We start from the raw sequence: 26,308 nt of genomic DNA, 5'->3' as shown, positions 1-26,308 counted from the left end.
GTAACATAAAACTAAAAAATATTGTCTATTTGAATTATGTTATAAGGATCCAAGACTGCAATTTTTTTCTTGAAAATCATAAAAATGTTATTGAGCAGAGACACTAATAAATAATTCATATTGTGGCCCCAAGGATGACCTCAAGTGCAGATTTATACTAGTCAACATTGCCTAATCATCTGAGCCGCATAGTAACCACAGTGATACCAGTAAGTGTTCCTTTCACTTTTGCACCTCAGTAGCTTCTCTGTCCAGCACTGTTTATCCTCATTATGAACGAAGAAAAGGGAACAGATCAAGGGCTCCTTCTATTTGTTATCTACAATTTAATGAAACCCACAGACAATGAAGCCAAGGAAAGTATAGGGGCACCGTTTGTAGTCTCTAAGTGTAATGTGGTAATTATGATATAAATGTAAAGAAATTAAAATGGATGAAAAGACAACTTGCTGCTGACAGGGAGAGAACCTACAGCCTTTGGATAACACATCCGATGCTCTACCAATTGAGCTACAGCAGCGGACGTCCTCCCATCCACTTTATCGGGTATTTCTGTGCATGTAAACCTGGGAGCGTTAGCCAACGCTACTCGTAGCCATGACATCAAGTGTGGAACACTTTTTTTTTTGCCAGCTGGCGACACGTGGCACGTGATATTTTTATGAGCTAGCAGCTGAACAATAACCCTCATTTGATTTTCCATGTAACAAAAAAAAAAGCTTAATTGAAAAGCTTGCTGACAAGAAAGAAGACTGCTGCAAAGTGTCGCCACTAAGACATCATGCGATAAATTTAGACCTGTAAATATACTGTAGAGCTAAATACAAATCAATGTTTCTTTACTTAAAGGGGTACTGACACCATTTTTCAAAGGTAAGTTTACACTGCCCCACAAATCTCCTGTATACCGAGGCAGCTCTGAGCAAGTGTTAAGCTCAGCAAATGCTGATATTTTAATATTAAAGTCAGTTTTCCCGTGGTGCACCTATCAACATCGACACTAGCTTGACATCGGGCTGCAGTACTAATTCTGGTGACTTCCCCATTGACAACTATCTTCCCATTTGGTCATACGGCAGTTTCCTCGAAGTTTCCCATTGCTGTCAATGGGGAACTTCAAAAATTATTTTCTTCCTTAAAACAAAAATTGTAACGATAAAACTTGCCATATAAGAACTATTTATTTGCTTTTGATTGAAGTATAAAGCTGATTTTTAATTGGAGCACTACGAGGTGAAAAGTGCATCCCAATGTGCACCAAAAACCAGATTTTCTCAAATTTGTGATTTTTTTTCCTTGTAAAATTTAGATACATCAGTGGTCTGACAATATTTTTAACGCAAATTATACCTTCTGTAGAACAAGTATTCATTACTCAGATATTCATACATAGCACAATCTTATAAGAGAAAATATACACATCGAACATTTTGGCTAAATTTCTGGACGCGTATATGGCAGAACAATTGCAGTAATATTATTGAGCTTTGAACACCTTACACAAATGCCTTTGCTAAATATCTAAACAAAATTTGGTACTGAAACAAGAAACGATACTCCCAGAATAATTTTTCTGACAAACCACACTCTGACGACATTCTGCGAAATTCGAAAGGCTCCCACGTGACCAAAAAATTTTTTTCTCTTCGAAATATTCTAGTAGTTCTCTGTTTTCAATGCACAAAATGAGCACAATTTTTTTTCAAGTACATTTGAGATGGTTGCCAAAGTGGCTAAGACTAAGTTTGGTGTGGAATGACCCCTATATGACTGCAAATGCAAAATCATATAACCGTCATAACAAAAGCAACAGTACGGCCAGGTTCTCAAAACTACTGCACACAGTACGACAGTATGAGCAGGCACCTATAACTGAAATAATGCGTAGCATGGCAATGTATGCACCCAGTTATTCATGGCTTGTAGTGAAATCAATCAGGCTCACGATAATTCATACTCTGACAATTTATACTCCCCATTAATAAAAACAAGTTTCCCAATCATGGTTTGCCAGCTATGCTTTTCAATGTACTTAAATGCTGCTTAATTCGAGCTGTACCATTCGGCTAATGGACCATTTGCAAAAATCTGCAAGGTGGCTTTACTGCAAGGTTGTTTTCCAACCAAAAACTCTGCGTCGCAGACTGATTTTCTCGCTCATTGTACTTTTACCACTCCTAATTCCAGTGAAGGCACGCGAGTACGACAAAACGACCTCTTTCCCCAACTATTACTGTGGGGCCGCCTCGTACGAACCCTCAGCCTTCGCTAGGTGGACAAGGCAGCCGTCGTTCGTAAGAAAAAAAAAGGGGGGGGGGGGGAGGGGGTAGAGAAGCAAAAACAGAATGAGCGAGAAAAGCAGTCTGGGATTGAGAGTTTTTGGTTGGAAAACAACCTTGCAGGAAAGCCGCCTTGCAGATTTTTGCAAATGGTCAACTCTGTTAATTCATACTTTTCGCTTGTCCGTACCAGAAGTATTGGCTGCCTTGGTCTCTTTTAACTGAACATTTGTGTTCATATATTTTTCAAACAGCCAAAAATAAATGCTGCTGCCTGCCTTAACTTCTAAATGTGATCAGAACCACAAGCAGAAGAAAAGAGAGAGAAAAAAAGAAGAGAGATGGCAGGAATGCATGGGATAATCTGCCATTACTGCTTTTCCTTACATGATGCCTTGCGTAGCATCGATAACTCAAACAAGGTTCTGCGGCCCCAGTTTGAATTATAGAGAATCTAACGCACTCTCATGATCAGGCCTATGCAATATGAGGTCAAGCCTGTGCACCCCAGATTTTTATTTACCAGCATACTTACTCTGGAATGTTGCTGTTGCTGTTGTTGCTGTGGCTGTTGCGGTTGCTGCAGCTGTTGCTGTTGCTGAGGGGGGTGGGCTTTTTTGGCACAGTCATCAGTTGCCGGCAATGGTGGTGCAAGAGGTGGGAACAGTGGATAGGGAGGCAAAAAGTGGGAGGCTGAGCCTCGACTAGCTTGCAACAAGGCGCTCACATGCTTGCCCACATTCTGGTTTGTGTAAATGCCCTCTAAGCAGCTGAAAGCTGCATTCAGAGTGCCTTTGTCCATGCTGGGTCATTCTCGTCCAGGTCCCACTTGGTAGTCCTGAAAGAGCCATACACACACATGAAGGTAGATTAATCAGCATCAAAAAAAAAAGTAAAGTGCAGCAGCAAGAACTCACAGTAAGGGACTGGCCAAGAAGCACAGAACAAAACACCTTTCAGCCAAGAAGGTTGTATTTTCCTTGCTTTCTCAAAAAGGCCACCATTAAATTAAGCATACACTGAGGTGAATATGCAAGTATAGAAATAGCCCACAGGATCAAAATGACACGTACAGGTAGGCCATGAAAGAATGTGAAGGGAACACAGGACAAAAGAACTAGCACGCTTTACTTGTTTGCCTTCGATGCTGTTTGTCTTCATGATGTTTGCAATAGGAGAGAAATGGTGGTTTGAGGTTCGGAAAGATGCTAACTTCTGCAACTCATAAGGGAGCATAAGGGTGCAGCATTTACTGCAATGGATGCAAGTGCAACCACTGAAAGGATGCCCCTCTGGCCTAGAATGAGAGATGAAGCAGAAACACACTAATACTGGCTTTGCCGTTCTTCCATAGCATCAGTCAGGAGTGGGCGGCCTTCAGTGCTTGGTTGGTAGAGGTTGCAGATGTGTGGATGCCCACTTAACATGTTGGACCCATCTCACATCCATTATTTTATTCCATTACTCCCTTCCCTGTGGTGCTGCACACACCCTTATGGACTGCAAAAGACAGCACCACTTCTCCCAATAACTACTACCCCGCGCCTCCCTTTTTTTTTTTTGCATGCAAAGTAGTACCATGTGACATAACGTGTGGTGGAGCTGTGCCCTTTATCAATTGTGATGGAACACCGCCTAGCCTGCACTCACACCTCTCTTCAGCTTTACATATAGTCATCCAAACCATGTCCTGACTGGATGGTGGGCCCTCTGTGCTGCTTATATATCTCTAAGAGCCCATGGCATTCCCACAGCTAGCAAGTGGTAAAGACTGGGACAAGCACAGCGGAGCTTCATCCCGTGCAAGTGGCAAATATACAGGGTGTTTTTTTTTTATATACAATACAGATTTTTTATAAAAATCCTACAACAGTTAGGCTCCTGTTTTCACACATGAACTCTACATTAGAGCACTGCACGGGCCCGGGCCGGCCCGAAAGCCCAGGCCCGGCCCGGCCCGCGGGCCGGGCCGGGCTGTCCGAAGCGTTTTCCGGCGGGCCCGGGCCGGGCTCAGGCTTGAAAGTGCAGGCCCGGGCCGGGCCCGGGCTTGAGGCTGCGGGCCGGGCCATACTCGGACCCACTCATTAAAAGGCGTAAGTCGGGCCTTCGAGCACACGCGAATGTTATGCATTCCATGGTCTAAGGTATACTGTGCCAAGCTGAAGTTACACGTGTATATATATATATATATATATATATATATATATATATATATATATATATATATATATATATATATATATATAAAGATTTCGGGTTTTTTATTAGAGGCTGACACATACGATACATTTCATTTATATTCCTTGGTATTACATGCCAAAACCACGATATGATTACGAGGCACGCCGTAGTGGCACCGGATCAATTTCGACCACCTCGAGTTCTCTAACGTGCACCTAAAGATAAGCATATACACAGGTGTTCTTGCATTTCGCCCCCACCAAATTGCGGCCGCCGTGGCCACAGGAATCGCACCCGCGTCCTAGCACCGTGGGCAAAGCAACATTTCGATGCATGTACACACCGGATTTTCCGTCCGATCGCCCGCTACAAAGCGCACAGCGTCATTAATAATCATCATCAACAACTAATATCCTCTAGCGGGCCCGGGTCGGGCCTGGTCATGAACAAGCGCGCCCTGGATTAGTTTAGTAATGAACGCCCGGGCCCGGGCCGGGCCCGGGCTTGGAACTACGGGCCCGGGCCGGGCTCGGGCTGGGTACGGTCAAGTACGCCCGGGCCCGGGCCGGGCTCGGGCTTGGAACCACGGGCCCGGGCTGGGCTCGGGCTTCACAAAGCGGGCCCGGGCCGGGCCGTAAAATCCGACCCGTGCAGTGCTCTACTCTACATCGAGATGGAAATACTTTTCCAAAGCTAAAATAACATTAAAGGAGCACTGACATCAAATTTCAAAGTCGAGATGTGCTCTTCATTCGATTGCTCGGTATACATAGGTCTCCTTGGCCAAATTTGAATGGCGTCCGTCGCGTGGAAGTAATTTTATTTCGAGGGCAAACAGCGTACGAAAGCTCAACGGAAGATTGATCACGCTGCGACATCGACACTAGTGCTACGTAACAAGTGTGATACATTCCGACCATACCATCCTGAGTGACGATACGCTAGTAACAATGACGTCGACGATCTGAGTGTATTTATTGTGCCGCCGACTGCCGCCGACGCCAGGCGACGCTCTCACCGGCTCTCACTCCCAGCCAGTGGCTCTCCTCGCTGTCCCGATCCGTGCCTGCGATTCATCGTGTCGTATCGACTGATTTGTCGTGTGATACTCAGCGCGAGTGCGATCAATCGGAGCGACTACGTGCCAGCATGTTGGGGAACCGCTGCGTAGTACGGACCTGCTCGTCGAGGCGCGGAAAAAACGGAAAGTGCGTGGCGTTTCCTTACACGTACGGTACACGCCAACACGACCACAAGTTATCGAAGTGGAGCAGCTTATAGATAAATATCATCGCTAACAAGTAACACGTATGTAGCGTTATTAGTGAATGTTAGTTCGACCGTGGACTTCCTTGCGCTAGCGTAATACCGGGTTACTGCAGCCGTAACCGTGAGAGGCCGGATAGGTGGGGCCATCTGGAGGCGCAGAATTGTTATTGTAGAAACCTATCGTATTCTATATGTCCGCTGGTGTGCATTCGCTATGCCGATATTCGATAGATCCTTTTGCGTATACCGGAATGTTAATTGTGCACGCTAAAATTCCCTAATATATCTAATTGAGACACACCAGCGAGTATGGCCCAAGCCTGCGTCCCCGGGCACCTCCTCGTTGCTGCTTGGAACAGCGTCCATTTTTGAATCGCTGTTTTGCAAAGCGTCGAAGCGAAAATGATTCGCGACGTCGCGTATCGCGGTGATTCTAAGTTACAGAATGCCGTCTTCAACACTAGTCGACAATTTGACGGCGACGACGGCGATGCTGATGACAAGGCATGACTGAACGAGCGCGCCTAGCAGACGAAATGTTAGCTGAACAGCTGATCCTCACGTCACTCCTTTCTGTGGACAAGTGGTAAACTGGGCGCGGTCTGGAATTGACCGCGAGGGAACGCTGCCAGCGCTAAGAAATGGCGGGCTTGCCGGCCGTTTTGAATCGTGCTAGATACCGGTGATATAAATCAATAAAAGAGATAGTTATTCGTCCCTCAGTTGCATTTTCGGTCGTGAATCGCTACTAGGGGGTAGTTAACTACACGTGGATGCAAAAATCTTGACATGCGTAAATTTGATGTCAGTGCTCCTTCAAAGTTACTAATTAGCAAATACTCGTTATTTAACTTATTAATTGTTGATTTGAGCACACTTGTTTATATTAGAAAATTGTAGTCCATCACAATTTATGGTGAAACCATTTTTTTAGAGATCACAAAAGTCGCACGCAACTTGAGATATTCATTGAATTCTAAAGCGATATCGAAACTAGCCACGTCCGATGCGCAGGAAACGTGGCCACTCTGTCACGTCAGACTGGAACTTCCCGCGACAAGAAAGTCACGAAATTTGAACGAAGGAACGTTGAGGCAGTATCTGGTTGTTGAAAGCGGCAAGTCATCTCAGCAGGTCGCCTTACCTTTGTGTGATGTTTGGCGCTGTTTCTTTCGGGCCGTCCGCAAAAAAACAGCAATATCCACTTTTCATTCTCTGTACAGCATAAAACTGATCAGCGGCAAGCATTGCGGCCCTTCTTCTTGAGGACAGGTGAGAGTTTTTTTTTTTTGAGAAAGAAACAGATAAGCACTACACATCGCACGCAAAGAATAGGCGGTCTACTTGTGTATTCCAGACGACTGCCGATTTTCCTGACCAGATTCTCCTTCGACGCGCCTTGATTCAAATTTCGTCACTTCCTTGTTACGGGCAGTTCTGGTACGACGTAACAAAGCGGCAGTGTTTCACGCCAGGTGTGGTCAGTTTCGATATCGCCACTAAAATTCGATGATGAATATCTCAAATTATGCGATTTGCAGAAAATGGCTATGCGATAAATTCTGATGCCCTACAACTTTCCCATATAAACAACTGCTCTCAATTCAATAATTTATAAAATATTTAACGAGTTTTTCTTAATTAGATACTTCAATGTCACATTCGCTGCGGCAAAGTATTTCCGTCACGACGTAGTTCATGTGCGAAGACGACAGAATGCCTGACTGACATGACAGAACTTTATTTCAGTCCTGAGGAACTGAGACCTAGCGAGCCAGAGGCCCCCCCCCCCCCCCAAGATCAAGTTGGTGGCCCTGCCCACGATGGGACCGGGAGCCTGACTGTTATAGGATTTTTATTTAATAAATCTGTTCTCCCGAACCCCAAAGAAAAGGAAAAACACTCTGTATGCACTTTTCAAAGAAAGACTCCCTGGGTGCCGCTAATACCCTCTGGGCTCTGTTACATATGCGTGACGCTCCAAAAAAATGCACTGCCGTCAGCCATTGTACTCCCATCCACCCGTTTGTAACAAAAAGCTACAACGTCCCGTGTAAGTGCACCCGCAAAGCAGGGGCGCAGCCAGGGGGTGGGAAGTTCAACCCCCACCCCCCCCCGAAAATTTTCACGCACATACAAACGTACGCACGAACATACATAAGGTATGGCTGAACCCCCCCCCCCCCCCCCACCCTCCGAAAAAAATGTCTGGTTACGCCCCTGCCGCAAAGGTAATCTGCAGGACTCCAACACAGTGTTCTTCATTAGTTAACCTACCATGCAATTCCGGACTACAACCCGTCCCACGCCCCGTTTTTTTTTTTTTTTTTACATGTACGAGACAAATTTCCCACTGTGCTAACCATAGGTGTGCGCAGGGTTCCCATTCAGGGGGGGGGGGGGAGCGAAGGCGGGCAAAAGCTCATCGCAGCGTCCCCCTTTCCTATTAAGTCAATGTATGGGGCAGACTTTGCGCTCCCCCCCCCCCCTCTTAGGTGACTGGGGGGAAGGGGGGCCCTGCCCCCCCTCCCTCTGCGCAAGCCTATGGTGGTCACAGTTCATTGAATTCAGTTCCTAATGCTAAAGTGAAGCAACGCGCTAAACAAGCTGACGCGTTCGAAGGTTGCGGCATGTACTGATAATTACGCTAACCCAAGTTGTTAACTCCTTAACAGTCATCTCGCAGCTTAGTTTGCTCTCAGATTTACCGCTGACCATAGCGAAACACGTCAAAATGCAGCCATTTTCGGAACACATACAAGTTTGCTTACCTAATACAAGTCGATCGCACTGCTCTTAACTGCGCCACATCCGGCAATTTCAGCGAGCGAAAGCATCCCGCAGATAAAGAAAAAAACTATTATCAAGGCCCCACTCCCTCCCTCAGCAGATGCGATGAATGGGGCTGGCGGTTAGTTGTACTGTACTGCATCCGTTTCCTACACCCTTGTGCTAGCGAGTGTTTGCGCCATTTGCACTGCAACTAAAATTAAGCATAACGAAGACCTGTTATATGCAAATTAATAATAGCGTAAAGTCGAACACGAGGTGGAACCTTCTGCTGATGATTTTGTGATTGCACGGCGAAGGATCTGCCAATGGCTCCTCTTCAGAACCCTGACGTCTGTGCCTATTAAACAGATCTCAACTTACACCGTCTGACCACGTCAAACTACTTACTGGCAGGGTGCGGGGTCACGAGCCGATTTTGCTGTCACCACTCGGAGGCCACGAGTGGTGCCCGCAAAACTTGAACTCTTTTTCGTATAAACACGGAGTATGAAGGTGAGATTCACACGGTGCCCTGCTGATCGCGATTGAGCCGCGATCGGGATCAAATTTCTCAACAGTGGTTTGCTCCCTTTTGCAGCTTGCGTAAAGAAGCCAATCACGTTCAAGAAATTTGATCCGGATCAGCCCCGATCATGAACAAAAATTAAGCGACCGTGATCGCGCAGGCCAAGGAAGAACACACTAGCACTGATGATGATGATGATGATGATGCTCCTGGGATGATTGGCACCTACCCATTCGGGAGGATCGGCCAAGAGTCGGGCTGATCATATGGTCTGAAATTTTTAAGTGCTAATAGACGTTACAGTGTCAATTGGAATGAAGGGTTATTTTTTAATGAATTCCAGTTTTAGATCAGATCCGTGTTGCATAACCTCCCAAATGACCAAAATGATTATGTCATAATGACAATTTAAAAATTATTAGCGGTTGATGTGTCGAATAAGACGATTTGATTCGCATATGAATTTCTCGATAGCACTGCATATATTACCGTCCGAGTGCCCCAGCACAGAAGCCCCAAATGACAACAGTACAGTTAAAGAGCTGGCAGACCAAGGTGCCGTGCCGCATTACAATTTCGATAGTTCGTTTTCTGAGAGAGGAAAAACGTCGGCAGTCCAGCAAGAAATGTTCGATTGTTTCTACCTCATTGCAAAAGGAACATGTTGGAGAGATCGCCAGACCAGCTCTGTGCATGTATAAATTAATAGTTGGGATCCTACATCGCAATCGTGTCATTGCTACTTCTGTCTGCCTTGTTTTATACACCATTTTCTGCTCCAAGGAAACTGAAGGTGCTGAAAATCTGGTGATGAAGTGAGACTTGGAGTAAGGAATGATTAAAGCGTGCTTTCTAAATCTGGCCGCAGCGACGAACGCCGTAACTGGAAGTAGATCAAGGACTGGGCCTGCAATGGAAGCCTTTGCCAAAATGTCCGCAACTTCATTCAATACTATTCCTTTATGCCCCGGAAACCAAATTAACCGCAGGTTTCGCAAATGCTGTGGACCAAGTACGCGCAATTATCTCAGAGTATGTGATTCAGATAATGATAATGAATCTGTTACTATAGCCACTGAAGTTATGAAGACGGGAAGTTTACGCAGGGCCAAAATGACAGCTAATAATTCAGCCAAAAATATTGGTGTATGATCAGGGAGTCTTACAGAAAAGTACCAGTCTAGTTGTGTGGAAAATATTCCAACACCGGCCTTTTCCTCACACTGCGAAGCATCAGTTGCTATCACAACAGTCTTGCTAATCTGATTTAAGTGATCTTGAAAAGGTCCATTCAATACATTCCAAGGAAGTAACCTGTACTGTACGTAGGAAAGAAGATGACTTTTAAGAGGTCGTTTTTCTTTGTTAAACACAATATTAATGAGAACTAACAGACAATAATGCCAAGGAAAGTATAGGAGGTGTTATCTGTAGTAATTAGGATATAAACGTGAAGAAAGTAAAAGATTACTTGCTGCCGGCAGGGACCGAACCTGCGAACTTCGTATTACGCGTCCGATGCTCTACCACTGAGCTACGGCGGCGATCATCCTCCCATTCACTTTATGGGGTATATATGTGCATTTAAACCTAGGGGTGTTAGTCAGCGCCGATCGAAGCCATGGCGGCGAGTGTGGAACCACTGATGCCAACCAAGGTCAACGTTTTATCCCTAGATTGACCCCCCAAAATACCATAGATAGCAATAAAAATCCCTACATTGACATTTTAATGTAGTTATTCACCTTTAACACAGTATAATGAAAGTTCGCTCTCTGGCCCAATTCTTAAAAAAGAAACATATTAACAGACACTGAAGGTATTTCTTCTACATTTTCTGTGGAGTAATTGAACATAAGCGCTTGCACATTACGCCAATTGCTACAGAGACAAGGAAAGTATAGGGGATGTGATTTGTAGTAATTAGGATATAAATGTGATGAATGTACAGTGGACGAACTTGCCGCCGGTAGGTCCCTGCCGGCGGCAAGTTACGATTTCGTCCACTTTACTTTCTTCACATTTATATCCTAATCACCACAAATCACATCCCCTATACTTTCCTTGGCATTATTGTCTGTTAGTTCTCATTGCTATTGTAATGTATGTGTTATTCTTTGCAGCGTTCATTTAGCGCTGTTTTTCACCGATCGATTCTGACCAATTGTCTCGCATTCACATCCCACACTCCGCATTTATTATTTTCAGACCTCCTGTGAATCGGCAGGTTTTGGTTTCCAGAGGTATGCACTGACATCATCGTGGCTGCCGTTTTGTCATACAGCCAGAACAGTGAAAAGCTGCCGTTATCTCGATCTGTTTGTCTACAGAAGCGCAGTGGAAGCTTCAAATGTTACCAAATGGCATACGTTGACGTCACATGAATAATCCCTTATATAGACACTCAACATCACTAGCACAAGCCGCGATTCCATCTATATCTGTGTACCAGCAACAAAGCGTTGACCTATCGCTATCGCCAGAAAAGATAATGTTCCTCGTCTTTCGGGGAAAGAAAAGCCACTAGGCACACCGCTCGCCGCAATATAACATTCCTGGGCGTGACGTGCAGCCTGCGACTTAGCGCTAAAATTAATCACAAATACCTCCGACTGCGTTCGCGGTCTGACAGGAGCATCGTGGACCAACTCCCCGGGCTCTATGATATAACTTAAGTCTCAAGCCTTCGGCAGCATGCGCCCTACGTCGCTCCGCACAGGAAAAGGCTGCAGGTGTGCTTACGCGTCGACCGTGCGACTTCTTGTCTCAGGGCGTCTTAGTTTTACAAGCTTTTCGCTTGGCCAAGGGTTCTGCTGGCCGACACAATATACAGGCTTCTGTATCAGTTATATCGGCGAGAAAAAAGAAAGTCATTGTATGACTGCATTTCACACTGCAACTTGCATGGGAAACGAAGCAAACAGCTATCCCCTACAACCAGGGTTCAACACCACGCGCCCGAAAACAGCGGTCGCCAAACAAAAAAAAAAAAAAGAAAGAAAGATGAGTGTTTACAAAGATAGTTCAATAAAAAAAATGAAAGAAAAACTCGTAGCTCTAATGATATAGAAAAACTCTAATGATATAGAAAGTTGAGCGAGTCGGTACATCACCATACGTAAAGCGCAGCGCGCACGGGAAACGACAGACGAATGAGAAGAAGCAAACAGGACTAGCGCTGACTCTCAACTGAAATTTTATTGGAAAGGAAACAATATAAATATCTAGAATTATCACAACCACATGATGTGGGCCAAAAAAAAACGGAAAATTAAAACAATTTTTTTTTTTTTTTTGCCGACACGGTTGTGATAACTAGATATTTATATCGCTTCCTTTCCAATAAAATTTCAGTTGAGAGTTCTTCTCTTTCGTTCATCGTTTCCCGCGCGCGCTGCACTTTACGCATGATGAAGCTCTAATGGCATTAATTTCACCCTTATATGTCTATTAATAAGAATCAAATCAAAGTCGAAGTTTCACTTTTAAATTTCGCGCCGAAATCTCCGCGCGTGACGTCATGGATTTCAAAGCGAAATTTGCTTTTTTTGGCGGCATTGGTTCAAAGAAATTCATTGAAACTTGGTATGTTAAGTCTCTGGCCCCCTCAGAGGTCAATGCACATCATTTTTACCGATTAAGAACGGCGTATGCCCTAGTAGACGCCGTCAAAATCTATGACGTCGTAGTGATTGATGCGGGAACTTCCTCTCGTGGCAAGGGTGGTGATCTTGGTATTTTGAAAGAGTAATTTACTAATACAAGAAAAATCGTTTTTCTCTTTAGTGTCCCTTGAACGGCGTGGTTCGCCGCCATTCTGCGTCCCTCTCGCTCGAACGCCCGCCTGGCTCCATGAAACCTCTCCTCATCAAACTGCACACAATGTCACGTTAAAGCTGAACAGTCTCACGTGCTGTGGGAGTGATCTTGTATCCCTCTTTTTTGCCCACCCCGTTTATCACCGCTTTTTCTATTTTAATAAAAGGCGCACCGCACCATTGCCACCTCCAAATGGTAAACTAACCACACCTCACTGTTTTTATGTTAATAAAAACCACCAAATAATCAAGAGTATCAATCACAGTCCCTTTACATGCATGCTGCATGATAGGTACTTATGCACGTTCGTGCATCTCTAGCGCGTTGTCGCAATCAACATCGTGCCCCCTTGTTTTCATATTAGTCATGGGAAAGCCCTTTAAGAAAAAGAAGTACATCTAATCAAATGTAATGAATTAATTATTAAGCTTATGTTTCTTGCCGGAATCACGTGATTTCGCTAAATCTTAACTTTAGTTTTTAGTCACATTAACACTTTTTTTTCGCTCCTTGGTGGCGTAAATAACCAATGGTTTGATGTCGTGAAATTCATCCAGCTAAGTCATCGCTTCACCAATATTTTATTCCGAGGGCCTCCATTAGTTACCACTGAATTAAAACACACCAAAGAGCTTAACCAACGAACCATCCTGAGTGCATCAAAACAGCTTTCCTTGGGAAAGCATGACATTGAACTCTGATACGGTTTCAGCAAATTGGAGGTTTTCCGCTTTCACATTCCAACTGTTGATTCGCCAACGCAGGAGGTATTTGGAAGTACAATTTTAAAATAAATAGTTTTCAAGCATGTATCATTCACGCCATCTCTTCAAGCGGCAACTCTTCGCTATAAATGAGGTGTAAGAAATAGCAAATAGCTCTGCTTCCTACTAACATAACGAAACAAAGTATAAAAAAAAACGAAACAAACGTTATTGTGACGGGTCGCGCTTCCCTGGATGAGTTCACGTGTGCAAGGCGCGCAACGACTGATCAACATCAGTGCTGCTTCACGACACCCGCTGCATGAACCTGTGTCTGACTCTGCCTAGCAAAGCATAAAGGATCCTACGCCGCCCTCTGGTTTCTCGAGCCCCCCCCCCCCCCCCTCCATATTCTTTCTTCACCCGCTTCAAGACAAAGCGACAAGCTACAAAAAAAAAGGGAGAAGAAAAGGCTGTCGCAAAAGCAAGCTGGAACGCTCACGCGCGAGCGAAAGAACGAAACGAGAAAAAAGAAAAAAGGTGCTCTCTCAAAGGCAGCTTCTTCCCCACCCCCTCCCCGCCAACCGCCCCCTCTCATTCTTGCATCACGGCCCTCAGCCAAAGCGGCGAGGAACACCACCGCCCAGGCCGCGAGCGAAATAACACGCCAAGGAAGACTCGCCGTCCGAACCCCCCTCGGATCGGCACAGCGACAAACTAGGATGGTACGCTCCAAAGGACACCACCCGCTCCCCCCGGTCGCCCACATGGCAGGCGCCGCCGAGCCCAGCCGCCCCCGGGGAGAGCAGCCGGACCCCACCCACCGGCACCCACCACCCCGCACAGCCTTGATGGACTCGCCCTACCGCCAACACCCCACCCCCTCCCGGCGCTGGCGTCGGCGAAGCCGCCGTGTTCTTTGCTACGCCGCCCCACCTCCTCGCACAGGACACGCACACGAGCGGGAACAACACAAAGACGTAAAAAAGCAGATCGAAGTACAGCGGCGGGGGGTACGGGGCGGGGTACAGCCACATGAGAGATAGAAAGTAAAGGGTGTTATTTGGATAGAAGCGCTGGACGTTGGAAAGGCGGGAGAGCGGCCGGCAACGTCGAAAAAGCAAACAGCTTGACGGGAGTTTGAAAAGTGCTGCTGCTTCCCGGACGAGCACTGACGCATCTCCTCCTCTTTTGCGTACTCCTTTCGGGGATAACAATTAATTCAGCCCCAGCGCCACCAGCAGTGGGGTGCGCCGGAGCCAAAAAAGAACAAGGTACGGCCGGATTAGCGCCGCCGAACCGCACAGGCGGCGGGCGGGTTACATTAAAGAGAAGGAAAGGCATCGATTTTTCTCTCCGGCGGAAGGGGCTGTTTTCTTCTTTTGGCCGCCCACAGCAGCGAAGCAGGCGGGGGACGGCAAGAGGAGAGAGCAGCCATTTTCGTCCTCCGCGCCTGCGCCTTCAGGCCGCCGTGGTTGAGTACGGCTGGCGCTTAGCGACAAGTCTCGCAGGCCGCTGCTTTCCGCGTGGTCCTCGGACAGGTGTGCGCCTGCCCTGCTTCTCAGGAGCGTCAGCTGTCGGTCACACTGGGCCTGATAGCGCGCAGCGCACAAGCTCCCGTGACGCCGGGCTGACGCAGGCGTAAAGTAGCTAAGCTTTCGTCGAAATTACACGCAAGCTCCGTAAGCGAACACAGAAAACGTGCTGGGTACGATGTAAAGCGGTATCGCAGATGGAAGCGACTATCGGATGCAGTCAAAACCGCGATTACACGCTTCGGTAGCTGCTAACGTACAACCGACGCTTACGTGCGTGGGGCAGCCGAATCGTTCACATTTTGATTAACGACGGTCATGCGGTCAAATGCAGTGGAAGTTATGGTGATGTAATTCACGTACGCATAATCATGTATGTGCGCAGGAATATAAGTGATCGCCTTCTATTCTCTGGTAAATGCATCGTCTCCTCTCGACTTAATGCCTAGTTAGGTAGCTAATGATGGGAAAACGCGAACACTTTTCATACACAAAGGGCTCGTATCTGGTCATTTGAAGACCAAATCGTTAAGAAGTGGCAGCAGCCAACATGGTCAGAATGCTTTTCCTCTAGGCATGGCAACAAATATGTGAAGTTACACGATACCGGCCACTCTCGAACAAGCAATTACACAAAAGGTATCTATCGGGAGTCAGAAAAAGGCTTAAAACTTACTCACATACTCTGATGCAACATAAACAATAACACTTGTAAGAACAAGGTCGCACTTTAGACTTTTTTAAATTAATATTACTGAAAGCCTTACGCAGTCAAACGTTACCCACTGCATTAGTAGTGCGGCTGCCTCAAGTGAAATACCATTTATGAAATAACTGACGTGCTCGGGATATCGTTAACGAAGGTGTATGTACAAGCACGCCCTTCTGCCCAGTTTGGTTCACTGATTCATCCCATCCACACTGCTGTACCAGCGCTCACACAAAGTTCAAACACTAGCCCAAATGAGAACGCAGAAGGTGAACGAGAGTTCGACAGTGCCCGGTCACACGATTATATATAGCATCTGCAAGGATGGGAAAAGATTTATCGAGTAGCTGCTCAGGAGACTGCGCAACGGGAAGAAAAAAATGATAAGAAATGACAAGGGGACACTGCGCGAAACAATACAACAGAACAGGTGCCTCGTCCATAACCGCTGCGATCTGCCAAGGTGCTCCCATTCTCTGTTTCGTAGGTATAATGTGCAATCGCAGCCTACGCTCGGCGGTTGTGCTGTGCGCCAGAAAACGCGCCTCTTCGGTAGAAAAGTTCAACGCCACTCAAAAGCCGAACTTGAAATTTCAAAGGTGCGACTGGCGCAAGAGTTTGGGCTCAGAAAGCTGTCGCCTCCCACGGTGGGCGAGCACAGGCGTCGGCAGTGGGGCGAGAGGGAAACTAATAAGAAACCGAGGGAAAGGTGGGGGCGCGATAGGAAAAAGAAAGCGACTGCAGGCCGCTGTTATACTACGCTGAGAAGATAAAGCGACACAGTACGCCAGGATATTCCATTTCAGCACGGACATCACTCCCGCCTGCGCGCGGGCCAACATCGCGAGCCCGCTGTCAGCATGCAGCGCCGATCGCAAAATGAATGATGCAGCTTCGCGCGCTTTATACGTACAATCAGGCTAGCTGATCTCCACGGCTGCTATGGCAGCTTCTGACACGTTCCCCACACGTTGGTACCAGGCGCGCGAATTAAGACGCACAATACGAGCGCGAGTGCCCTAGAGAATCCGAAATTCTGCAAACGCCTCTCGTAGGGCATGCATGCGTGGTCAAGCCGCTCGCTTTGGTAGTTCTCCTTTCAGTACGCTGTTCACATATAAATTATCCGCTTTACGGAGCCGTGAGAAAACTGCGCCAAAATGTAGCCCCCCTCCCACCCACCCCTTCCCTTTCACATTCGCAGTCGGCTGCGTCTGTGAAGAAACTATATATCGGCGCATGGGCTGCGAAACAACGAAAATGTTCGACTGACTGACACTTGAAGGCACCAGGTTAACTTTGAGATCCCCCCCCCCCCCACATTCCGGGATTCTCATACGTGAAACCATAGTGCTGTTCATGAGCCTTCTCGCGTCCTGCCCAACCATCGCGGGTTCGGTACGTACCCAGCCGCCAGTCAAATATCAAACCCGAGACCTCGTGCTCGTGCAACTGAGCTCACGAGTTCGGGGGAATTAAATGATGCGGGAATAGAACCGCGTCTGCTTCCTGCTGACACTGCGTCAAGGTCACAATTAAGGCATGAAGCGCGAAAGAAACCATACTACTATTTTGAAACATCTTTAGAAACGTACTGTGTTGGCGTACCAGACCTGCGGTATTTAAAAATTGCCGCAACAGGCCTACAGACATTACACCGCAGTTTTTTTGTTTGATTTTCCCCTTTGCGATAACAGAATTTTTACAAAAGTTCACTTATGGCATACAGCACACAAGTGCATTGAGGTGTATTACTCAAAAAAGCGGACATTATTTTAGACTGCGGACCATATAGCGCATCACGAATAATTAACAAAATATCGCTAACCAACTTTAGATTGAATTACTTTAGCGCACATATTTCCAAAGAGTGAACTGGAACCAGACATTTCACAAGGCACATCTATTTGGACTTAACTTTGAAATTAGCGCAAGTTTCGAGATGAGCGCAGTCAAACTTGCGAAAAGAATTCACTGTTGCTCCAGTTACGTCTTTAACAAGATGGTTTTAACAAGATTGTTTCTTAGCCCTGAGGCTCAGAAATGTCTCGAACGAGCCCTTAAAACGCCCCCTCTTTCGTTGGAACATGAATGTAATTTCATGGCAAAATTGGTGGACGCATGTCTCGAAACTGGTGTCATCATCATAATTCGTTCCAAGTGGCTGCGCATGACTTTAGAAGTCACAAGCTACGATTCGTAAGTTGCAATATATGCCGTGAAAAAATTAATTAGCACAACCTTGTTGATTAGTAAAATATTTATTCTCGTCCAAACAATGTACGCCTCTAAGTGTGACATAGATCAAGAAATAAAACTACGCTACACGTCACGGGTGATTTTAGTGAAAGAAATTTCGGCGATGAAAACACAGCCCGAAGTCGGCACGTTTTAAAAGGCACCCTTACACTTGACGTCTAGGCTAATTAATAAAACCGATCCCTTGTCAGCATGGAGTGCACGAATATTTGAACTGCTGAAAGCGAATCGAATAAGCCTTTGTATTCGATTCAATACCTCAATGCACTATATATTGGATAACGCTTATCGGATAACACAATACAGATGCAAGCGGTGATTGTTGCGAATGGTTGTGCTGCAGCGGAAACTGGACTGCGGGTCTTCGTTGCCCCAGTTGCCGAGCTAACCCGTGGAGAACGCGGCTAATATCTCAATAGCTGATATTCAGTAATGGCCGATGACGCGCCTTTGTAGGAAGCTTCCGAATGTATTGATCAGTTCAGACAAAACCTTTTCTTACTTCGACAATCTGATCACGTTTGCATCCCTTTATAAAATTATGTGCGGGAAATGTTACAGCTCATTCATAAAACAGGTGCAGCTACATGGTACCACGTTGTTTCTGTGTTTATATCTATTGTCGCTGTGACGGTGCGCGAGATACGATCACATTTCGGGTGTTTCTCTCCTACAAGACTCCTTTGCCGGGCTTCGAGTTTTGAACTGCGTTAAAGTATCAAATCATGTAAATACGTCTTCGCTATCGTTTTTATTGATTTTTGTCTGTTGTCATAGTTTCGTTACGCTTCTCTGCCATATGATACTCGAACTCGTATGGAATAAGCTTTTAGGAAGCAGCCCACTTCATTATTGATGGATAATCCGTCAATTAAGCACTACGTGCGGCCCGGCAAAGCACGGAATTAAAAAAAACTAACAAAATTAACCCGGGCGAAAAAGCCAGAACTGCCGCGTATCTGACGGGTATGCTTGAAATGCTAACAAAGAAATCTCGAGAAAATTTCGGTCATATACAGGGTTCTCAGCCGACGGTAATTAAGCTGTTAGATTTTATTTTTTTTTCTATTCAGCCAAGTAATTGACACACAAAAATTGCTTTAGTTTCGGAAGAGCAACGATGACTGAACTCAGTATATAGGATGCATAACCGTATAATGTACCAGATTTATTATTTTACATCCTGTATATCACCCCGTATATCACAAAAACTTCGCGCATTTTTAAGTTGAGAACAGACTCCAGCGCTAAAGATGCTACTACAATTACTAATACTACTAAATATTATTATCGATATGACTTTTGAGATTATTTACTTTAGTCAATCGCCGAAGCAAAAGGACCACAAGGCAGCAAAGCGAGCGCTGGTCCTTTAAAATATATAGAATGGTGTTACTTCCCAAAACCCAAAATACTTCGTTAACTTAAAAAAGCCGTGAACGACAACTCTATTTTAGCATCAGTTTGTGATGCGACAAGGAAAATGGCGTAAACACTCGCACGTAATATGTCGGCCGCTGTTATGTCATTCGACGAGCGGCAGCTTGCGAAAAAAGATGACAAAGAAGCTAAACTCAAAATAGTTCCGCTTTAAAGCGGCAGAAAAGAAGGTCAAGCACACCAAGTCAGATCGGCAGGACAAGGAGTAAAAATGTAAGTATTAAATCTACACTAACGTTCATCGTGCTTGTTTACATTACAAAGATGACAACCGTAATTCAGTCCACCACGGAACTGACACGTCATGGCAAGTCATTGTGGATGAGTTTCGTTGTAAACTGAGGACCGTCGCTTATCCATGAAATCGTAAGCTGTGATTCAGTGATTGACCAAAATGCATGCATGTCTCCATTTAAACAACAAAATTACACAACTCCGTTTGGTAACTTTCCGTATCTGATTTTCCTTCGTACTCTATACATTTGCTTTCACAACACTGGATTAATTGTTTCCGGAGTAGGTGCCGAGTGACATGGACTCGACACGCAAAACCTTTGCAGAATTCCGCGCATCCGTGCGGCTGTTGTGCCGCGTCTGTCCTAGCGTCTGCACCCTACAGCTGTCTGTCACAAATGTTGAAAGCCGTTGTGAGCATGCGGCCGATCAGAGAGGTCTTGGGGGAGAATTTTATACGGAATATTTAGAACTGCAGCAGCGAGTGGGCTGGCAGGGCCTGTCAGACTGACTTCACGGCGGCCACCCCTCTCGACAATGGGCCGGCATGGATGGGCTTGCCGGTCCATCCTTGGCCGACACAAAAGCGGGGCGGGTGGTGACGTCACCACGGTCGGGTTCCTTTCCCTTGGGAAAGGAGCCGATTTCTGGAGACACTCGACAAATATGTAATTGGCGTTGCGCTGTTCGCAACAGTTAGTCTCGCACCGCTTGACGTGGACATGAAAGACATTCGACACGATCGATAATACGTCCGTCCGATAATCCGCTTCCTGGTAGAAACGCAGAGAGGCATTCGTCTCCCGAGAGCGCAATTGGACGTGGTTTGGCTAATCAGGTTCAGAGACCGGTACGCAAAATCCTGGGCGCATAGTGCCCGCCGCCGACGAGCGTTCACGTGCTCTTCAGCAGTGCACATGCGCCTAAACAGCTCAATAAGTTCTTACGTCACTCCCTCCCCTCTCTCAGACTTCTTTCCTCTAACCAGCGCTTCAAACGTTGGGCTGATAAGGCTACGCTTCCCCAAAGCTTTACCAGGGCCGCGAATGGCACCGCTGACGCAGGGTGCCGGCCAGATTAAACTGAACAACCGTTCCATTCGTGCGTCCCGCAATCACCGGGGCAACCGCAACTTCCAAGAGCGAGACCCGCCACTTCGTGCTCAAAAAAAGTAAGAAACTCGGCGTCACCACCGCTGCAGTGTTGACACTGCAACAGTGAAAGTGAAGCTCTTACTTTTAACGCTGCAGAGGACAGAAATCGTCACGTATAAAACCATAAATTTCTGCTGACCACCGTACCTATGAACTGAACTCGCAACGATAAAGTGGTATTTCACGAAATGTATCGCAATGTATAAGTGAAAATTCATCGTATCATTGGTCAGACAACATTTCGCACGACGAACTTTCACTTTTACCAATTCAACACAACACTCACGTAAACAAAGTCAACCTCCCCTAAGCCATATAACGTTTTTCTTTTTAATTTTTTTTTATTTTTTGTAGTTGGAATAAACTTATTCTCGTTTCATGAATAAACCAGGGATTTGTTGCCCTCCGTGAAAACATATGAAGACATATCTGCATAAAATGTTGGAAAAAAAAATTGTGCTGTCTATGCCTATACAGTCTTCTAGCTGTATATGCTTTAGAAAATGAGCAAACCACCGGCACGTCACACGTCGCACAATTAGAATAACCAAACAATCGAAAAGCGTCAATTCCACAATAACGATAGTGAAGAACGCTTGCGCAATTAACTGAAAACTACGGTGCAGAAAAGAGAGAGAGAATAAAAGGCGGTACTTCAGAATGTACCGCGTAAGCACGGTTACAATCGCAACGGTTTAAGAAAGTGTAACAACCCAGAATGCCGGCTAAACGGACGCACGTGTGAGAACAGCACGAGTGATCAATCGCAAATACTGAGGGGTACTCAGAAGGCAAGTTCATATTATCGTTACGGTTGCTTAAAAATATAAATTTTTGTAAAAGCATTCGCACAAAATTACAAGATAGGACGGAGAACTTGGCCCTCTTGCACAGTAATACACACACACTCCGAGGCGCAACATAATTCACTGTTGTCGATCTGCGACTTGAGTCCCTGCCATGTTTTTAAAACTCGCGGTATCGGAGTGAGGTGGCCCGTTTTTTCGGGCCGCGCTGGTGTTTACAAGCGGGTAGGCTCGGCGCGTACGTGCGCCTACTCACCCGCACTCCGGCTTGCGCAGTACCCGGCGCTGCGTTGTACGCCACGTTGGAGTTCATTTTTTTCCACCGGCGAGACGACGCTCCCTGGAATACAGCGAGCGTCTCCTTTCCGGATAGAACCCCTGCCGCCCACTCGAGGAAAAAGCGATTCTGCCACCCCCTGCGTACGTGAAGTCCGGCAGGGAGAACACAGCTGAGCGCAAGAAGCGGCTTCCCGACAGGCCCCCAGCGGTCGTCAAGCGAACCACGCACGGAGGAAAGCAAAACGCAAAATAAAAGAGCGATCGACCAGGCCCGCGTTGCCAGACAGCTTTCCGTTTGTCGCTTGACGGCTGGCTGTTCTTTTCGCGAATGACAGCATTGTATCACCTTTAACATTTTAATAACCATTATGTCATGCATATTTTACTCACATTTCACCCGCTCAACCGTCGCCCCAGCGATGATGACACCCTTCAAGGAATGAAATCTCCAAGGCATTTGCCGATTAAAAGACGTTACGAACGCCAAAATGTGAGCATCACGTGTTTACTTTGTCGCAAGGCAAATCTTTATGACCATATTTATCCTACTGCAAACAGAAAAACGATTACATTCTTGGTGGTACCGCTTGTATCGAAGGCCGCCTCTTTTCCGCAAAATGACAAAAGCACGGCCTTCGAGATCTGTATACCATGGGAGGAGTGGTGGCCAACGTTGGTCGTGGCTGAAGTGGCGTGCGTTGTACGTGCATACGTGTATGTAGGTGGGGTGGAGAATATGAATACATCTTATCGCTTTATTTTCTTTTTGTCGCTTTGTTAATTACAGCTTCAAAGCTTTCTGCACGCTATGCAGAACGTACTCTCAACAGAATGCGCCGCTTTCCACGCCTAATCTTTATTTGTTCAGGAAACGACCTGCTGCTCCTGAACCAGCTCGTCATGCTAGAAATTCGGACATTAGGCCCCTGGAAAAGTCGTCAACTAACGTGCGACATTAGAAGCGCGCCGAAATTATAAGTATTTCGTGCTTCCCTTCGCTGCTAGAGAAGGAGAGAACAAGGAAGAGAAAGTGGCGTCGTCTGCTAGCTGGTTGTTGTGGTGCACCTTGACTTTCGACTTCGGAGGCCTCCGCGAAGAGAAGAGAACTGTGGGAGTGGCATGCGAGGGGACTTGTTGCTTGCTTGCGCTTGAAGCTTCGCTTTGCTTATTTCGTTTGCACATTTCGCGCCGTGTTATCTGCGTCGAGGTCCGATACATTCGCGTCTCCTGTCTCACTGGGTGTGCCTCTGCATAGCGTAGGATGAGACAAATAAAACAAACTGCAGTGAGTCGTGGTGTGCTGGATCAGCTGTACCTGTACAGGTCGTGGGGTAAGTCCCTGTCGTGGATGACTGACGGGGAAAATTAAAGTTCAGCAGCTTCAACCAGGTTCGTTCATGCTTGTTCAAAGCGGAGCAAACACCGCAGTTTTTCAGCGGCAGTGGAAGGAGAGTTGAGAAGAGGGTGCCGTGGCGGCTGTCCGGCTAGGTCTTGCGAATCGATTGGGTAACATTATAGCAGCGAGTGCGACGCATCTTCTGCGCTGACATTTGTACGCTGACTCACTGCTGCTGAGTGACACCGAGGTAAACAGAGGCAACAGATCGAACGCGGTGGACGCGATTTTTGGTAACTGAAGTAACCCTTTTTTTTTTTTTGGGGGGGGGGGGGGGTGCAACGGCTCAGGCTGGGAGGGCTTTACGGACACATCCTTCTGTTTTTTTTTGTTTTTTTATTCTTGAGCGCATATGATGCTAAGAATTGGCCTCATGTCTTTGTTCCTCTACTTGTTCGTGTTTTGTATTTTCTGAAAATAAATAAATAATTAAGTGAAAAATTAAATAAATAAATAAATAAATAAAAAGCAATCGAAGAGAAAGAAAGGTTCAAGTTTTTATTTTTAGTAAGCTTATAGATTTCAGGCGGGCTGACAGATAAACACAAATATTTCATGAGAGTGATTAATGATTTCATGAAAACGACTTCACTATAGCGTGAAGTTACAGCACAACACGTGACGTAAATTAAGTGCCTTGACAGAAAAAATTCCTAGACAGCGACTATGATATATCCACCAGTATATCAATGTCATGAGTAAATGTAACACACACACACACACACGCACACACACACACACACACACACACACACACACACACACACACACACACACACACACACACACACACACACACACACACACACACACACACACACACACACACACACACACACACACACACACACATTTGCCATATGCAGTTGTCCAATATTTTATATTTAGTGGCAATATGTGAAAATAAAAATGTCAGTGACCAGTGTTTTGGAGCAATCATACTTAATTACAAAACGATGACGATATACCGTATACGATAAAATTTGAAACCATCGCTGACGTTCCTATATATAAAAAAATAAACAAAAAGCAAAAAAGCAGCAGATGATGGAAAAAAAATCGTCAGTCATTTAACCTTCTGTCCCACTTGACAGGAAATGGAGGGTACACAGAACGGAAATCTAGAGCTGGTAGTTGGAAAAACAAATGAAACTTATCACAAATAAGCAAATAAATTGAACAGATATGTTAATATGTCAAAATGGAATATGTCACGTGAATAATGTTACGTACGTGATTTATTCGCCGGGAACATGTCACGTGACTAGAGTTACGTTATTTTGGCGGGAACATGTCACGTGACTAGTGCTATGTGTTTTTTACGTCACGGGGCTAGTGTTACGTGATTTTGGCGCGAACATGTCACGTGACTAGTGGTATATAGGTGATTTTACGTCACGTGACTACTGTTACGTGATTGCGCGCGGAAACACGTCACGTGGCTAGCGCTACCTGATTTTGGCGGGAACACGTCACGTGACTAGTGTTACGTGCTTTTACGTCACGTTCCTCTCCTCTTCATTTTCCCTTCTTTCTCACTCTCCTTATATTTCTCGCTTCCTATTTCCTTTTATCTCTTTCTCTCTCTCTCCCTATTTCTTTCTTTCTCTTTCTTTGTTTCCCTCTCTTTCTTTTTCTGTCTTGACATCTGCTTTTTCTATCTCATGATTTTTAACAGCGGCGCACGTGTTGGGGGAACGAAGCAGAAAATGAAGATGATGACGAAGAAAGCGGGCGCCGCCATGATGATGATAGCTTTTGCGAACGCTATAGGCGGTAAGTCGAGCATAAACATGCAGCTCCGCTGTTAAAAAGTTGATTGTTATCCGAGTTGTAGCTGTTACAAGAAGGATATAGCGTCAGACTAGATCGCATTTAATGGTTTGAGAGGGGAGAGAGGGGGCGCGCAACCTTGTTAACGAACTTCAGATAAACATCGCAAAAAAGCACGGCGACGGAAAGAGGCTTGTTAACGAAACTTCGTGTACTCGGATTGTAGATCGCTCTGTTCCAAAAGAAGCGAAGATGCAGGAACAATGGGGATCTTCTGAGTGATAGGATTGTGAGCCTAAACCTAAGTATAGATGGGTTCTCTTGCCGTTCGACCTTATCGAGACGGGGCCGCCGTGGCCGGGAACCGAACCCGGGTCATTGAGCTTCGCAGCGCGACACCTTACATATATTCTATAAGCTACCACGGCGGGTGAGCGTGGGTGGAACTATAGCACATTCTAGTAATACCCATGAATCTACTGGTGACTTTGAACGGGACTTCTGCATCAGCTATCGGTTGCAAAAATTAATGGAGAATCAGAACTAACCAAGATTTCCTTTTTTTTTTTCCTTTGAAGTAGCATGTCAAGTAGCCATTTAACAAACCCTACAGCAGGATCACAGTCTGCTACACAAAGGTAATCATATTGAAAGCTATACTGCTTAGTTTCCGAGTATTTGAAAATGCTCCAGGTTCTTACGTAGGAGCCAATTATTTTCAATCTGTAACTACAGGCTTTGAAATGCGTGGAAAATTTTGCATATCATGAACTAATGGCTTCATTCAAGAATAAAAAAGAGAGAAAAACAAGAACACGATACATTACACTCCTATAGTCCAATGGATTGAGAAAACTATTAACTAAATCCTAATCCTTCGGATCTCATCGCATCGACGTGTAGGATCATATGTATAGGCATGGCCATGGTGCAAAGTATGCGCCACAGCATGTTTACGCTCAAGAATGAACATCGATCCCTCGTGCTTTCTTTTCGTAGCTTTCAGTCACATAACTTGAGTCTCCCTTACTGATCGTTTAGGATTAAGTGCACCTTCACAAATTCACAAGCGTCGTCCAAATTCACAAGCGCCACTCGTTTCAAAAGCACCCGACATTGCATATTCTGGCTTGAAGTTGTAAAGTGCCGTCTAGGGGCACTTTACCGCAAGGT

General features: G+C 45.8%; 1 protein-coding gene across 2 annotated transcripts in view; it reads right to left on the bottom strand.

The window, feature by feature from the left end:
* The window catches only part of LOC119378638 (zinc finger protein 91), a 61,111-nt gene extending 38,929 nt beyond the window's left edge, over positions 1-22,182 (bottom strand). For both annotated transcript variants that reach the window (XM_037647707.2, XM_037647711.2), the window contains exons 1-2: positions 21,944-22,182; positions 2,815-3,117 (exon numbers count right to left, since the gene is read on the bottom strand). In XM_037647707.2, the coding sequence (XP_037503635.1) occupies positions 2,815-3,081 (267 nt within the window). In that variant the 5' untranslated portion in view covers positions 3,082-3,117; positions 21,944-22,182. The remainder of the gene's footprint in view (positions 1-2,814; positions 3,118-21,943) is intronic.
* Positions 22,183-26,308: the final 4,126 nt, after the last annotated feature.

This window comes from Rhipicephalus sanguineus, chromosome 1 (genome assembly GCF_013339695.2).
Source record: "Rhipicephalus sanguineus isolate Rsan-2018 chromosome 1, BIME_Rsan_1.4, whole genome shotgun sequence".
Lineage (NCBI taxonomy): Eukaryota > Metazoa > Arthropoda > Arachnida > Ixodida > Ixodidae > Rhipicephalus > Rhipicephalus sanguineus.
This window is presented reverse-complemented; position numbering and strand designations above follow the sequence as displayed.